Genomic DNA, 14980 nt, shown 5'->3' on the forward strand with positions numbered 1-14980 from the left:
ACAGATGTTGACGATGAAAACGGCCTTTCTGGTGGCCATAACCTCACTACGCAGGGTGAGCGAGCTTCAAGCACTAACACTACAGGAACCCTACATTCAGATTCACAAGGACAGAATAGTCCTGAGGACGGACCCACACTTCATGCCCAAGGTGGTGTCGGCGTTCCACATGAATCAGAGTATTCAGATACCAAGTTTCTTCCAAAACCCGACTTCAAACGCAGAAAAGTCCCTGCACACCCTCGACGCAAGAAGAGCGGTGATGCACTACATTGAGAGAACCAAGGAACTCAGGAAGTCGAAGCAGCTGTTTGTGTCCTTTTCTACTAGCTTCATGGGTAGGCCAGTGACTAAGGGCACCATCGCTAGGTGGATTGCCCTCACTATTCAATTCTGCCACAAACAGGCTGGACAGGAGCTAGCGGAGGGGCCTCAGGCTCACTCCACAAGGAAGAAGGGGGCCACCGTGGCCTTCCTGGCGAACACGCCCATCCAGGACATATGTCTCGCGACAACCTGGGCATCTGTGCACACGTTCACGAAACACTACTGCGTGGACATTCAGATGAACAAGGAAGCACAGGTTGGACAGAAGGTGCTTCAACACATTTTCAACGACCAACGCTCATCTACCACCCAGCCGCCACAAAATTAGGAAAACCGCTACAAAGTCTATGCACAGCATAGTGAATCCAGAAAGATTCACGCTGCAAAACGAATAGTTTCTTACCTGTTGGTGTAGTTTTGCAGCTTGAAGATCTTTCTGGATTCACTAGCGAACCCACCCACCTCCGCCAGGAAGATGAGGCTGGAGGAAGAGGGGGTAAAATAGAAAAGATCAAAGGAAATGAAAACGTACAGAAAAATGGACAAGAAGGATTAATCAATCGCCTAGGGTTTTAAAAAAAAAAAAAAAAAAAAAAAAAAGAAAATAAAAAAGAACCCGAAGATGGCGCCCCAAAGGTGGGACTTCCGCAGGAAGCACGACGACGTCACGGGAGGTGCACCAAATGGTGGGTCGTCGCCGCCCACCTGGGCTACAAAAAAAAAAAAAAAAGAAAAGACTACAAATCCGGACCCAACCACAAGATCACAAGATCGCGGAATAATGCACAGCATAGTGAATCCAGAAAGATATTCAAGCTGCAAAACTACACCGACAGGTAAGAAACTATTCGTTATTGTAAATTAGGTGGCTTCGTGCATCTGATGAGCTTCAATGCACTGAACATTTGAGTTCCACCTAGGTCCAGAGTTAGTTGCACTGTGCAGGTTAGAACTATGATCGCAGATTACTTTGAGTACAGACTACATGAACTGAAGCCAATCCGGTACTTGAATGCACGAGGCAGGTAAACTGGCGAAGGGGCGGAGGACCATTGGCCAAAGTTGGGGCGAAGCTGTTGAATGGAGAAGGTGTAAATGGGATGAGATGAAGTCTAGTATTTCTAAGCACATCAAGAGAACTTAGGGTTACTTTAGATGAACGGTGTCTCCGTGTAACTGCTTGTAGCAGGCGTGCTTACTTAGGAGGGCTGAATAATCAAATTGACACGTGTCAAGTGCCACAGTAGAAATGTTTGAAACGGGTTTTTGGATCCAAACAAAAGCTGTTTATTCCCCAAGTGAAAGTTACGATACCTGTTGTTGACTTGTTCCTCGCCTGTTAGTCGCTGATTACTATGGTTTTTGTTGATTGGAGTTGTTTGCATTATTCGGTTTTTCTTGCCCATATTTGTTCTAGGCAATGCCTGGGTCTTGTTTATACAACCTGCTCTATGGGAGCACTCTGATGCTTTTGAGGCTACACTAAATCTCAAATATTACACTGACAGTCCCCATCTACCGTAGCTTGTAGCATCACCGTGAGTGGCTGCATCTTAACCTTTAATTTTAGGTGTAACCATTACCTGTAGATTTGAAATTCGGTCAGTGCTCCCTCATTTTCTTCTGGGACTTCTATTTAAAACCTATAAACTGTATTTGCATTCATGGGAAATTGAATGTATTGCACACCTATCTCTTTACTAAGGCATCTGTGACTCAAATGTATTGGTGGTCTTTCACTGCGTGCGTCTGTGTGTTTAAGGTGGGAATTAATTTGCCCTTGGTGTTTGGGTTTTCTTAAAACAATTAAAAAAAAAAAAGTAAATTCAGTCTCTTAATAAATGAGCTCCAAATTCAGCAGCACAATAAATCAGTAACTGGTTTTTGTATATAGCATTCGAAATAAATATAATATTTATCTAGCTGCGAGTGTTCTTTAGTTGTGGAAAAGGTCTGGAAACCATTTTTGATCTGCAGGAGGAATGATCTGCAAAAAAAGATAGTAGCTTAAAGTTATAACCTAATTTGTCTTGATCTCTAGATGGGCCAAACATTAGCAAAGACAGTAGGTCTTTCCTTGGTAGACATTCCACTACCCAAATGCAGCTGCCATATGCTTTCAATAAAATATTTTAAATTGAAAAAAACAATGCATATAATTTGAGTAGTTGGAGTACTTCCAAGCAGACAGGTGTACTTGGATCTGGTATAGAAACCCCATTTCGTTTTAATACACATCAAAGCAAAATTTGAATTTTATTGGTGCAAAGAAAAGGGATTATTGACTTTGAATTGCTGTTCCCTGAAGGCTTCGTTTAAACACAAGAATTACATAGAGGTAAACTGGGGGGGGGGGGGGGAGGGGAGGAAATGATTGGCGAATTCTTGACCTATCTGCCTTGTTACTGAAGTGAACTTTTTTTTTTTTATCGGATGTACACATGTGAGCAAAAGGTCTCGGTGCTCGAGTACCAATGGCTGAAGTAGACAGACCAATCATTTATGCTTTGTTGGGTGGAAACAAAATGCAGATGACAGTTGAACAGACCAATGAATGAAGAGGGCTGATTCAAAGCGCGTGAATGTGTGCGTGTTTATTATACAAGGCTCCCGAAGCAGTCTCGTGGACTGACGCCAGGAATACATCTTGGCAAAGCCTGTATGTAGGGGTGTTGGTGGCCACAGGCGGGGGTGAGAGGGAGGGGGCGTTTTGCCTCCGGACTATCAATGTATGGGGCTTAGTAGGTGTCGCGTGAGGCGCGGCGCCACCTGTTTAGGGGCCACTTAACAGTTAAAACATTTATAATGCGTCCATGCATTACCCTTGCCCATGGATACTGTATGTACAGGCAGAGGCACTTGAAATGCTCCGTGATTTGTTGGCCTATAAAAATGGAAGAAGGCCTCACTGTCGGCAGCCCCTTTAGACCGGTTTCCATCTGCCTCAGAATAATTATTTCATTTGTAGGGCCGAGCTGTCAGGATTTGGGGTGCAACTGAGCCTGTTGCAACCCAAATGCTGACCACTCTAGGCGGTTAGACACGTACTGTTCAGCATTTGCGCTGTAAAAATGGTAGTCTTCTGAATTAAGGTAGTATAACAAATAGAAGGAGAGTGGGAGAGATACAGAAAGAAAAATAGAAGTGCGTACGTCAGGTAGTGTATTTTCAGAATGGATTCCACTTTAGTGGTAAGAAAAGCATACTGACTCCCACTGCCCATTCATACCGAAAGATTCCAGACCAACATGAAGCCCTGGTCCCCTCACCTGTGCGTGGTCAGACAGTACCCAAATATTGTGTCAAAGTCTTCCATCAAAACTAGCGACTGTATGCCTCTCACTTTGGGGGTCTGTTTGTTGTGCCAGTACTAAGACTTGTAACCTTCTTTTAGAGCCACACTATACGTTTTTCGGAGGGAGTGCACATTTGTATTTTTTTATTTTATGTAGTTTTATACAGCACAAACTTGAATCAAGGCCTTTTAGAGCACTGTACATGAGCACCAGATTACATTTCACATGCCAGATTTTCTTAGGCACCTGGAGATTACGTGATTTGGCCAGAAACACAGGACGTTGAGTTAAGCAGGGACTCTGGTTTCTAAGTCGGCAGCTTCTGCTGTTGGGGCACGTGCTAAAAGAGGGGCAGCAGTTTGAGCTTAAATTTGAAATTTGTGTATTTTGCTGGTCTTTCTGTCTGAGGTTTGGCTGGACTCTTACTCCAATTTCCCCCTCCGCAAGTCTGCCCAACCAATCGCAAACCTCACCACCCGCCACTGGGTAACCATCCGAGAAAACAAAATCTTTGAACAAGGAAGGCTTGGCGCGTCTGTTGCCCGCTTCACTGCAACAAGAAGACCTCCTAGGCATTGGGAGTATAAAGACCTAGTGTAATCTACTCTGAATACAGCATTTGATGCCAGCTAGATGAATGCCAAGGAGTATGGTAGCTGTCCCCGTGTTGTGAAGCCTTCAGGCTTGCGCATTCAATCCATAATTTTACTGTGCAGTTCCATCGGTTTATAGCTTTGTCTTTCACACCAAAAGCAAAGAGCAGTGGCATCTCTAGAGGGGGCTGGATTGGGCCTGTATCCTCACTCTTGCCCCCATACGACAGATCCTCAATTTACCAGGAAGCGGCAAACAAAAATCTAAAAGGAACGGCATCTTGCTGCTAAACAGTGTTTGCTTAAAATCTTACTTTGTATGTGTGTGTATATCTATGTAAACATTTTTAGCAAATCTATACATATGTAAATGTACATGTACACACTTTTGTTGTTGGGCACCACCAGTTTTATTTTTTGCACAGTGTTTGCCTTCAACCCCCAAAATTCACTTCTAGACGAGCCACTGCCAAAGACCTTATTGAAGCAAATTCTCAAATCTCGCCATGTTATGGACGATTTGTACAGCGCAAACACACCTACCTATAGGGTAAGAAATAATACAAACCAACCTGTGAAGTAAAGGCACTCCTGGCGTAAAGGTTGGCAAAGCTTAATTGCGTGACAACCTCTGGTGCTTGTAGTCATGCAATGAAACCTGCCAGAATCCATTGAACGAATTTGTGATGTGTGGCACTTGGCAGGGTTGCTAGAAACATTTGGCTACTAACTTGCACCAACTGTATTAACCTCCAGTGAACAATTACAGGATCAGCACTTCATTTTTTCTGCTGTACAAGCCATCTAAATGTTTAACCAACCATTGATAGTTTGGTGTTGGCCACGTAAGACTCCAACTTAGTTGGGTGGAGTTAAGAGCCCCTCTACATAATACATCAAACTTCCAATATGGTTTTCGCGCTTCTCCAAGAAAATTTCTAGTTGCTTCTGCCACATGACGTACCACACAGCTGCAGTTACCAGTATGGCACTTGCACATTCTTAAGCAGTGTAAGTGCACTGTGAGGATTGCAGTTTTATCCCTGCTGCCTTCCGCCCCCAAGCTTCATTGCCCACCCTCCTTCCATCATGACTGCAGAGTCTAGAATGACCCCCCCCTGGCAACTGTAAGAACATGGCCTGGCCTCCCACCCCACCTTGTCCAACTATACCTTTCCAGCTGCCACAGTCTTTAGAGGCTGTGCTTGTGAGACGTTTTTGGCTATTTGACCATCCTCCCAAACCTCTGCATTATCAGGCGAGTCGCCCGCCCGCCTGCCAGTGCAAGTGCCTTGCCTGGACTGACCCAGTCCCTTGGGATTCACCACGGATGCTCCTGTGTGGACTCATGAGAGCTTATACTATGTCTGTTTACACATGATGGATATATATCGATGCAAATGATCCAATCGGACCATTATCCAAGACAGTTGTCCAAAATGGGTACATCCTATTTTGATGGCGCAAATAAAAGAAAATTAGATTAAAATATATACCACTGAGTGTCAGTTAGCGGAAGTAGGACACAGTATTGGGACAATATGAACTTGGATAGGTCAAGGATCCAGTACATTACGAAATAGTGTCGGACGAATAAATCTACTTGGTTTGAAGAGCTCTAAACATCTACAGTAACCATCTAAGAGTGAACAGGAAGAAATATCCACGAGCACTGCAGCCAGGCAAGTGGTGTCCCTCATCTAGTGGAGGGTATGAAGGTACCCCAGAAGTCCTGGAAACGTTGTACCTGATCATTTAGTCTGTAGATCAGATGTTCATGGGCCGCAGGTGTAGTCTATCCAGTCCTCGTTAATAGGAGCCATGGGGTTCGACCGGTTCCAGAGGGTACAGGTCTTTGCTGTTGCCAACGCAGTGTCCATCCATCCGTCCATCTGTCTTTTCTCATGCTTGGAGAAGGCGATGTCTTGAGTATCGTGCAACACAGTAAGGGATAACGAAGACTCTAAGTCAAACCCATATGCATCTGTAAGAACTTTCTGAATTTGATTCCAGTAGGAGAGCAGCACGGGGCATGACCAGAGGACATAAACTGTCTCTGGTGGTTTCAAAGTTGCTTCTCTGCTATTCCTGGAGGACTCCATATAGTTTTCTCTCATTATTCAACAGTGTTGAGTTGTGCTGCATGAACCACTGATACTCTAGCAGACTTCCAAATCCTTAATTGGTAGCAGAGTACTACACAAGAACCACCAACCATCACCTGCTCAGTTCATAGACTCCCAGATTCTTCATGCAGTGCCAGGATTTCCACATTCTAGTATGTGATCACCGGCTGTACAAATTCACTAGTAACGACAACACAGTGCTGCCAGGCTTTGGGCTTTTGTTTGTCCTTTATTGAATTGACAACGTAACATTCACCCGGAGTGGACCTCAATTATCCTTGGGAAGGCCCATATAGTAAATTAGCTGTGGATCACATGTAACCAACATCATTTGTGGTTAATAATGCCCTAAAGATGGTCCGTATTTGAATTTGCAGCTTCTTTAGTTTCACATTTTCTGCAACACTTGATGCAGCATCACTGAGCTTAAGAAGGATGTTAAGTGCATGTCTTCAAACTCCATGCCCTGTACCTAACATCTCCCATCTAGGCAAGTCTACATCCATCACCTGTCTTCAAACTTCATGCACTGTAGCTAACATCTCCCATCTAGGCCAGTCTGCATCCATCACCTGTCTTCAAACTTCATGCACTGTAGCTAACATCTCCCTTCTAGGCAAGTCTACATCCATCACCTGTCTTCAAACTTCATGCACTGCAGCTAACATCTCCCATCTAGGCAAGTCTGCATCCATCACCTGTCTTCAAACTTCATGCACTGTAGCTAACATCTCCCATCTAGGCAAGTCTGCATCCATCACCTGTCTTCAAACTTCATGCACTGTAGCTAACATCTCCCTTCTAGGCCAGTCTGCATCCATCACCTGTCTTCAAACTTCATGCACTGTAGCTAACATCTCCCATCTAGGCAAGTCTACATCCATCACCTGTCTTCAAACTTCATGCACTGTAGCTAACATCTCCCATCTAGGCAAGTCTGCATCCATCACCTGTCTTCAAACTTCATGCACTGTACCTAACATCTCCCATCAAGGCCAGTCTGCATCCATCACCTGTCTTCAAACTTCATGCACTGTACCCAACATCTCCCATCTAGGCAAGTCTACATCCATCACCTGTCTTCAAACTTCATGCACTGTACCCAACATCTCCCATTTAGGCCAGTCTGCATCCATCACCTGTCTTCAAACTTCATGCACTGTACCTAACATCTCCCATCAAGGCCAGTCTGCATCCATCACCTGTCTTCAAACTTCATGCACTGTACCCAACATCTCCCATCAAGGCCAGTCTGCATCCATCACCTGTCTTCAAACTTCATGCACTGTACCTCACATCTCCCATCAAGGCCAGTCTGCATCCATCACCTGTCTTCAAACTTCATGCACTGTACCCAACATCTCCCATCTAGGCCAGTCTGCATCCAACACCATGCAGTATGAAAAGATGTCCAGGAACGTGGCGCTAATTTGGATGCTTCGTGATGTCGCTTGGGGTATGAAGCTCTATATAAATAATGCAGTACACCCCAAAACATTTGCGATGGGTCCACCTGTTCCCGCCCAAACCAGTCTAAATGTAGGAAAAAAAAAGTATAAGTTTGTTCTCGTGCTGTGTTAGGGGGAAGCGATGGGGAGAGTCCACCTACTGAAGATATCGTGGCTGAGTAATGCGCTATTTCCACATCCTGTGCTTCATTGCAAGAAGTAATGCTCCTCCTTCAGCGTTTCAGTATGGATTCTTCGTTTACTTTAGTAAGTGCTGTAATTAAACCTTTGTGGTGGAACGCGAGTTTCTTGTGATGGGTGAAGGATGCTACAGCACACAATTTCAGCTTGTCTCTGTGCTCACATGTTTGTACAAGAGCTGGTCAGACCAGTATTTCTTCTTCTCCTGCCGGATGGAGTCTGCTCGCTTCATAGCATTGATGCCTGGGGGAGAAGCTACCTTGTTTTTCTGTATAACCGAGTGGGTCTGAATCTTGACGTTGTCTGTGTGGCACACGAGACTGGCCAAGTTATGAGATGGACTATTGGACCTTGTTGGTGGGGGGCATAGGGCAGCCGGGGTCTACCGTGGTGGTTGTGGTTGGTTGCCTCCTTTGTGTCCTGGAGGCTGTTTTTCTAGAACTCTGCAAACCTTGCCAAGTAACCTCTTCCTCGCTTGACTCGGGGTTTCAGGGATGAGCTAGTGTCGGGGTTAGAGACTACAACTCCGCAGTCATCCAGCGGAGTCAATAACTCGTTGTTAACCCTGTGGTACTCTTAGTAAAAAGAGGAGAAATTTCCTAACGCAACAGAACACAATGCTACACACTAACATGGGTTCAGCAACAGGGTTCTGCAGCCTGTGGTCTTAGCCCGGCTGCCCAGTATTTGCATTGCTACCAGATCTCTGTAGTTGGTGTAAAGAGAATGGACCCGAATCGGGCACAGATGCCAGCTAGCAATTGGGCTTTGCTGGTCAGTGATTTTGCCTGGTTACTCATGGGTCAGTTTCTTGTGTAGCTTGAGTAAAAAACAGTTCATGCAGACTACCGCTAAGGTCCCTCATCTGAAGGATTATCTTTCTGGGTTCCAAGGAGTTTCTCCGCCTCACTTGGAGAGGTGTGGCTCACTAGTTAGAGACGGCAGACCCGTAAGCAGAGAATCGGCCAGGGACCAGGGTTCAATTCCCGATGCGGCAGGGTCGTGGACCAGGGTCAAAACGGACTCGATAATTCTCGCCTCGGTACCTACTCTAACCAGGAACACACTCGGCAACTCTGGGCATTAAGCTTGCCTCATCTCTACAACGGCCCCCCACAGACGCCGGGGATGCCTGGTTTCACCTTGGAGATACCCAGAAAGGGACCATCTCACAGGGATAGCCAGGACGGGTTCCCCAGCGGTCTACAGCGCCGGGATGCCCCGTTGCTGGGGTAGCTGTGCGCTTTACAAGTCTACAACATTTACATTTACATTTACTTCAGGCCTTGTGTTACCTGTTCGCGGAGAGGTGGTTCGGCGCCAAGGTTGGTGGTGCACCCTTCGTGGCTGCACACCTGTGGCCACAGCCAGTGGGCGTTGGACAGAGGAAAATGGCTGCCGCCTTTTGGATCTTGCTGCTTGGGAAGTATGGCATTGATTATACCTAACAGCTCTATCTATCAAGGAATCCTTTTTACAAAGAAGATGAGAAAAACGTTTTTGTGAAATAATTTATATGCACTTTCACATTTGTAGTCTGCATTGACCTATTGAGAAAACCGTATGTGCATAACTGAGTCGTAAAATTTATATAGTGTGATAATCCAAGATGGATGTTTATTAAAAAAATCTATATGTGGATAGGTAAACACTCTGATAGTGATTTGAAATAAATTCGCGTGAATCCCTGATCGACCAATAGATTGCAGCGACAGACTATGACCGAGAGGCTTTGGTGGTCATGCCATTTTAGCAGCAGCAAATGAAAGTCAGGAGATCCTTTCGCTACAATAACGTCTTTAAATTCATACACACAAACTTAATTTTCTGAATGCACACGTTGTGATCCATTTCAAATGCCAAATTCTGGCCTAGAAATGGTCAAGCAATTGGAATAGTTGTCTGTTTTCTTCTCGAAAGGAATGCCGTAGAAGAGACTTGAGCCAATGTCTGACTTCAGGGGACCTTCTGCAATCATATAATCTTTCCTAGTCCGTGCTATAATAACGGTGCGGTGGACGATAATTCAAGAAAGGGCCCACTGACCCCAGTTCACTAGTGAACGACGGCTGTACTTGGGTACAGTGGGCTCCAAACGTCCCAGGACCTTGATGCTTCTGCATCCACTGCACTGATCGCTTTGTCCTGGTGTGTTTTTTTTTTTATTTTTTTTTATTTTTTTTTTTATTTTTTATTTACCATGTTTATTGGAATGTAGTAGTTTAGTAACATGCAGCACCTGGTAACTGCCTAATCTAATGGTCAAAACAGTGACATTCAGCAAATCACTAACAGTATACAAGAAGCATAACATGTTACATGTAGTTCCACACATACCCCAAACCTTGTAAAATTCTAACTACAACCCCTGGATCTGGAAATGTATACTTTTGCTTTGGCATAATAATCAATACTGTAAGGTCTGCTGTGTTATAGAATGAGCCCTTTGGACTCCAGTGTTGTACAGTATCTCTTTTTGCTACCAATAAACCAGTGACATGAATAATCTGGTGGCACAATGTCCTCTCCACTAATCCATAAATTCCAAAATACCCATTTTGAGATCCAGGATAATCTGCCTGTCCACCATTCCAGACAACGTTTGATGTACACAGGATCCGTAGCATTGTATGACCGGTCTTTCCCATACTGTGTGAAAGAATGTGCCCGGCTCCTCCCCCCTACTTTTGGAGATCCGGGGGTCCAATCCCGGTCTCATCCTGGTTGGGCAAATTAACTCGGTGAAAGTATTTCAGCTGCATGAGTCTCTGGTGCATGGAACACTGTGAGGACCCTAGGGGCCCATCTTCTTTTCATTCCAGTCCCGCCAACCAATTCTCCTAAATCCTGAGCCCAGCAATTATGGAGACACAGGAGCGGGTTCGGGGTGTTATTAACCAATGTTCAATAAATCTTAGCGATGGCTTTGTCCTCCAAGCATTTAATTGTAACTCTGGATGCCTGTGGCTTGTGTTTGGGAAGGGCTGCGAGGTCTTTAGCGTGGGCCTCCAGAGTGTGGCAGACCTATAGGTATCCATAGAATTGTGACTTTGGTATATCATGTGCTTCTTTTAGGTATGTTAAGGAGTGGATTTGTCCCTACCCCAAATGCCACCTCGCCTAGATATCCTACTTGGGTCCAATGAGCTGAATCCTGGGAGTCCTACTGTGGATTTGATCCAAGTGCCGTACCATAGTGGGGTTTCAGCAGTTAGGAGCCCCCCCCCCCCCCCCTCCCCCCAAATCTCATTCAACGGAGGGCTGCAAGCCCATATTTTAACATTGTTGTAGTAATCCGGGAGGTCCAGCCATTTGTATGTACCATATCGGTTTCTTAACTGCATAGCTCCATCTCCCTCCCCCCCCCCCCCCCCCCCCCTAATGGTTACTACGTTCTGAACTGATTTCCTTGGAATCTCTTCCGGGTTTTGATTTGTAAGGATGAAGCTACAATGTTGCGGTTATCCCTGTTCTGCCCATGCCCTCTTGACTGAGTAGTGGAGTCAAAAAGCATGATCTAACGTCTGAAATGTAGGCCGCATCCGCTCCTTGAGCTAGCCTAATTGGCCAGACCTCTGTATCGCATTGTGGGGTTCAGAAAAAGCGTGGCACCACTTGGTCAACTGAGGAAAAAAATAAACTTGGACTGGCGTGCCTGGGAATGGCTTATCCAAAGTTTAACCTGTTTGCAAGCTGGTGGTGTGGACATCTTGTACTGGTTTCACTGAAGAGTTTTCATACTACACCCTCCTCCCGCCCAATAAAGTTAATTTGCTTGGCCGGTTGATATCCCAAAATACATAGGCCCAGCATTTATTATTTCAAAAGATGCTCTATTAATATAGTTTCCTTTTCTAATGTATGTTTTATTTTTCCCCAGAAATGCAACAGCAGCGTATCCAGGCTATGGAGCCGAAAGCCACCCTTTGCTTGCCCAAGGCCCTGGACATCCAGGTATTTAATTGACTTGATTTATTTTTTCGCTTTAATTTGCTATTTGTGAAATGCTGCACCTATCCTTCAGCCACACTAGAGTACTGTGCTTGGAGGCACACATGATAGGTGTCTGTAAGCCTGGATGCTGACCTGAAAGTCTTTCCTTGTTCCATCATGACATCCCCAGAAGAGAGCTTTTTGTTTCCATCCTTTAAGGTACCTCTTCGGCATTGCAGATGGGAGGAGTAAGCTTTGTGTGGGCAAAGCCCTTGAATCCTTGATGGGTTGAATTATTAATTTTATTTCTGGCACATTAAGTAGGGCTTCTTGGCACAAACGGAAATTCCGAAGAGACTTACAGCAATTTGAAAACTTACCCTTAATGAACAAATATACGTTTTCAGAGATTTCCAGAAACTTCAGAAATTCAGGAAAAGATCCAAGTTCAAATTAATGCGAACAAATTCCCTGTTCTTCCAACACCTAGGACACACCTGCCCCCCCCCCCCCCCCCCACACAACCGGCCTTGGAGAAACGTGGTGTGAGTAATGAGTTAGCCGATTAAAATCTTATTGATCTTGTCAGAACATGTATATCGAAAAAGCTTTTTGAGTAATGCACATGCGCAGACTGACAATAAGTTTTATGATCATACACGGGCCTTAAGCATAAATTTATAATTGGAAACAAATTAAAGGATGTTCGCTGATCTGATGTGTGAGTTGTTGATTAGCCCCATGCAGCAAACAGTGGCATTTTGAGTGCATTTTTGTCGTTTGATTAGATAAGAAGGGAGTCAGTAGTCCAATCGGGAAATTGCTAGTGCCTGGACCACAGATTTATTTCTTGATCAGGCAGGAAAGAGAAGATCTTTTATGGTCTGTCTGGACAGCGCAGCTGTTGCCATACAATTAAGTGAACATCACTAAAGAGGGTTTTTTTCCTCCCCTGGCATCTTGGGAGCCAGGTGTACATGTTTTGATTGGGCAGATTTTTGGTGCTTCCACAAAAAAGTGCTTGCCCTTCAGGCAACTGTGATCATTTTATTTTTCCAGCTGGCTGAGATTGATCTTTTATGAGCCCACATATGACATTGTCATGCTGTAAATGTGTCTAATAGCTAGATAATTGATTGTGTTTGTCTTTCTCTGGCTTCAGCACAGATGCAAGGAGGGTTGTCTCATTAAAATGGGTTTTTAGGTGCTTGGCAGTGCAACTGTCGCCTGTCTTTTTGACCTGCACCAAAATTATTCTACAGTTCTCTGCACCCACAGATGCATATTGATTCCCGTGCTTTTTCTTGTAATGCTTCTCAATGCCATACAACATTCTTTAAAGCCCGACCTATTGGCTTTGCCAGTCTGTTTTTTTTTTTTTTAAGGTATGAAACCTAGTGGAATACCATTTTGGTATGAATTTTGAATATCAGATTGGCATTGATGTAATCTGAGATTCATTGCATACTCTGGGTACCTGTGGCTGTCCCAATTGTTTTGACCACCAACATGAGGGCTGGCAGGAGGTATTGCCAAATAAAACAAACTCAATTTTGTCTGCGTTGAGACAGTTTGCCTGTTTGTCAAGACATGGGTACCTGCACTCTTTAGGTTTGTAGCAGTACAAAAACCTGATTGGCGGAATGCTGAACATTGTCAAACATTCACCCCAAGTCCCGCATCTGGGTTAAATGCATGGTTTTTCTGCTCACCATTCCACCCCAGTTTGGACCCAGCCCTATGCAAACCAATCTTGACCTTGGACAGTCCAACGCGAACTTCCAGGCCCAGTGTGCCCTGGACTGGAAATTAAGCATCCTGAGACTAGTTTCAGGGTATCGGACCTCATCAGCCAGGACAGCTTGAATCCAGTGGCATGGCAAGCATGGGGCCCACGTCTGGGCATGCTATTACCACCTAGGGCCCCTATAGCAACACAAAGGTGATGGATGGAATGCTGAACAATGTCATACATCCCAGTCACAGATCTGGGATAAATCCATCGGTATTTTTGCTCATCATGCCACCCCCATTTGGGCCCAGCCATATGCAAATGAGTCTTGACCCTGCTCCCCCTGGGAACAGTCCAGGTTTGTGACAGGCAGATAGATGACCTACTTTAAGGGTGGCACCGACCTGAACAGTTTGGTCTAACTAGTGTCTTCCGTACCAAGCAGTGTAGACAACCGCTAATGATATTTTCAGCCCTCGATGGATTCTCTGCTGCCCTTTCTTTACCTCTGTTTTGGAGGAATCACATTTACAGGACTTGCAGCGCATGTGACCACCTGCATTACAGCTCAGTGCCGGAAGCAGTCATGCGACAGTCACAGGCTCCCCACGTGTGATCGACTGAGCTAAGTTAAGCCTCACACAGTAATGAATGAACAAGGCCACTTGTGTAGCACACGCCACACCACTGACCGTCTCTGCGATAGAAAGTTTCATATAGGTTTTTACCGGGTTAGCTTTTGCACGGGTTTGGAAGTCGGAGTCTTCTGGTGGTTCTGACGGCTGGCTCTGTCTAGGTGGCCACATTCTTGCAGTTGTGCCCGTTTCCAAAACTCAGCCACAGTTTTGTGAAGTGTTGGTTCAGCAAGCGGGGTGCTTGGGTTGGCTAAAAGAAGCCACCCCAACCCAACACCCATGTCAAGAACCCTTGACATTGGTGGGGTGTTGCAACTCTTTAAAATAGTTTGGTTTTTTACGGATTGCTTGCTACAGCAGTTCTGCCACTGCATTGCTTTGTAAATAAATAGTGTTAATTCTTAAAACAATTAAATGTCTACCATTTATTTTGATAATTGTAACAGTGGACTGAATCTGCCTTCCTGGATTGAGGCTTGTGACCAGCAGGTCGCACATGACGCTCCATCAAGCTCTTAACTCGCTGAGCTATCTTGCTGGCTCGTGGGATGAGTAGCGTGACGCCGTGAACAAATGTGGGGCACATTTATGAGCGTAATTTAGATCCCAGCAGCCCATAAAATACTAAAAGGCGAGAGGTGCTTGGCCCTGGACCTTTGCATAATTCTACTAAATCAACTCTGTTGACA

General features: G+C 45.1%; 1 protein-coding gene across 1 annotated transcript in view; it reads left to right on the plus strand.

The window, feature by feature from the left end:
• LOC146797465 (protein SSUH2 homolog) overlaps positions 1–14980 on the plus strand; it is a 219989-nt gene that overhangs the window by 75483 nt on the left and 129526 nt on the right. Inside the window, exon 2 of the mRNA XM_085624491.1 lies at positions 11872–11945. Within this exon, the coding sequence (XP_085480617.1) occupies positions 11872–11945 (74 nt within the window). The remainder of the gene's footprint in view (positions 1–11871; positions 11946–14980) is intronic.

Source organism: Triturus cristatus, chromosome 9 (genome assembly GCF_964204655.1).
Source record: "Triturus cristatus chromosome 9, aTriCri1.1, whole genome shotgun sequence".
Lineage (NCBI taxonomy): Eukaryota > Metazoa > Chordata > Amphibia > Caudata > Salamandridae > Triturus > Triturus cristatus.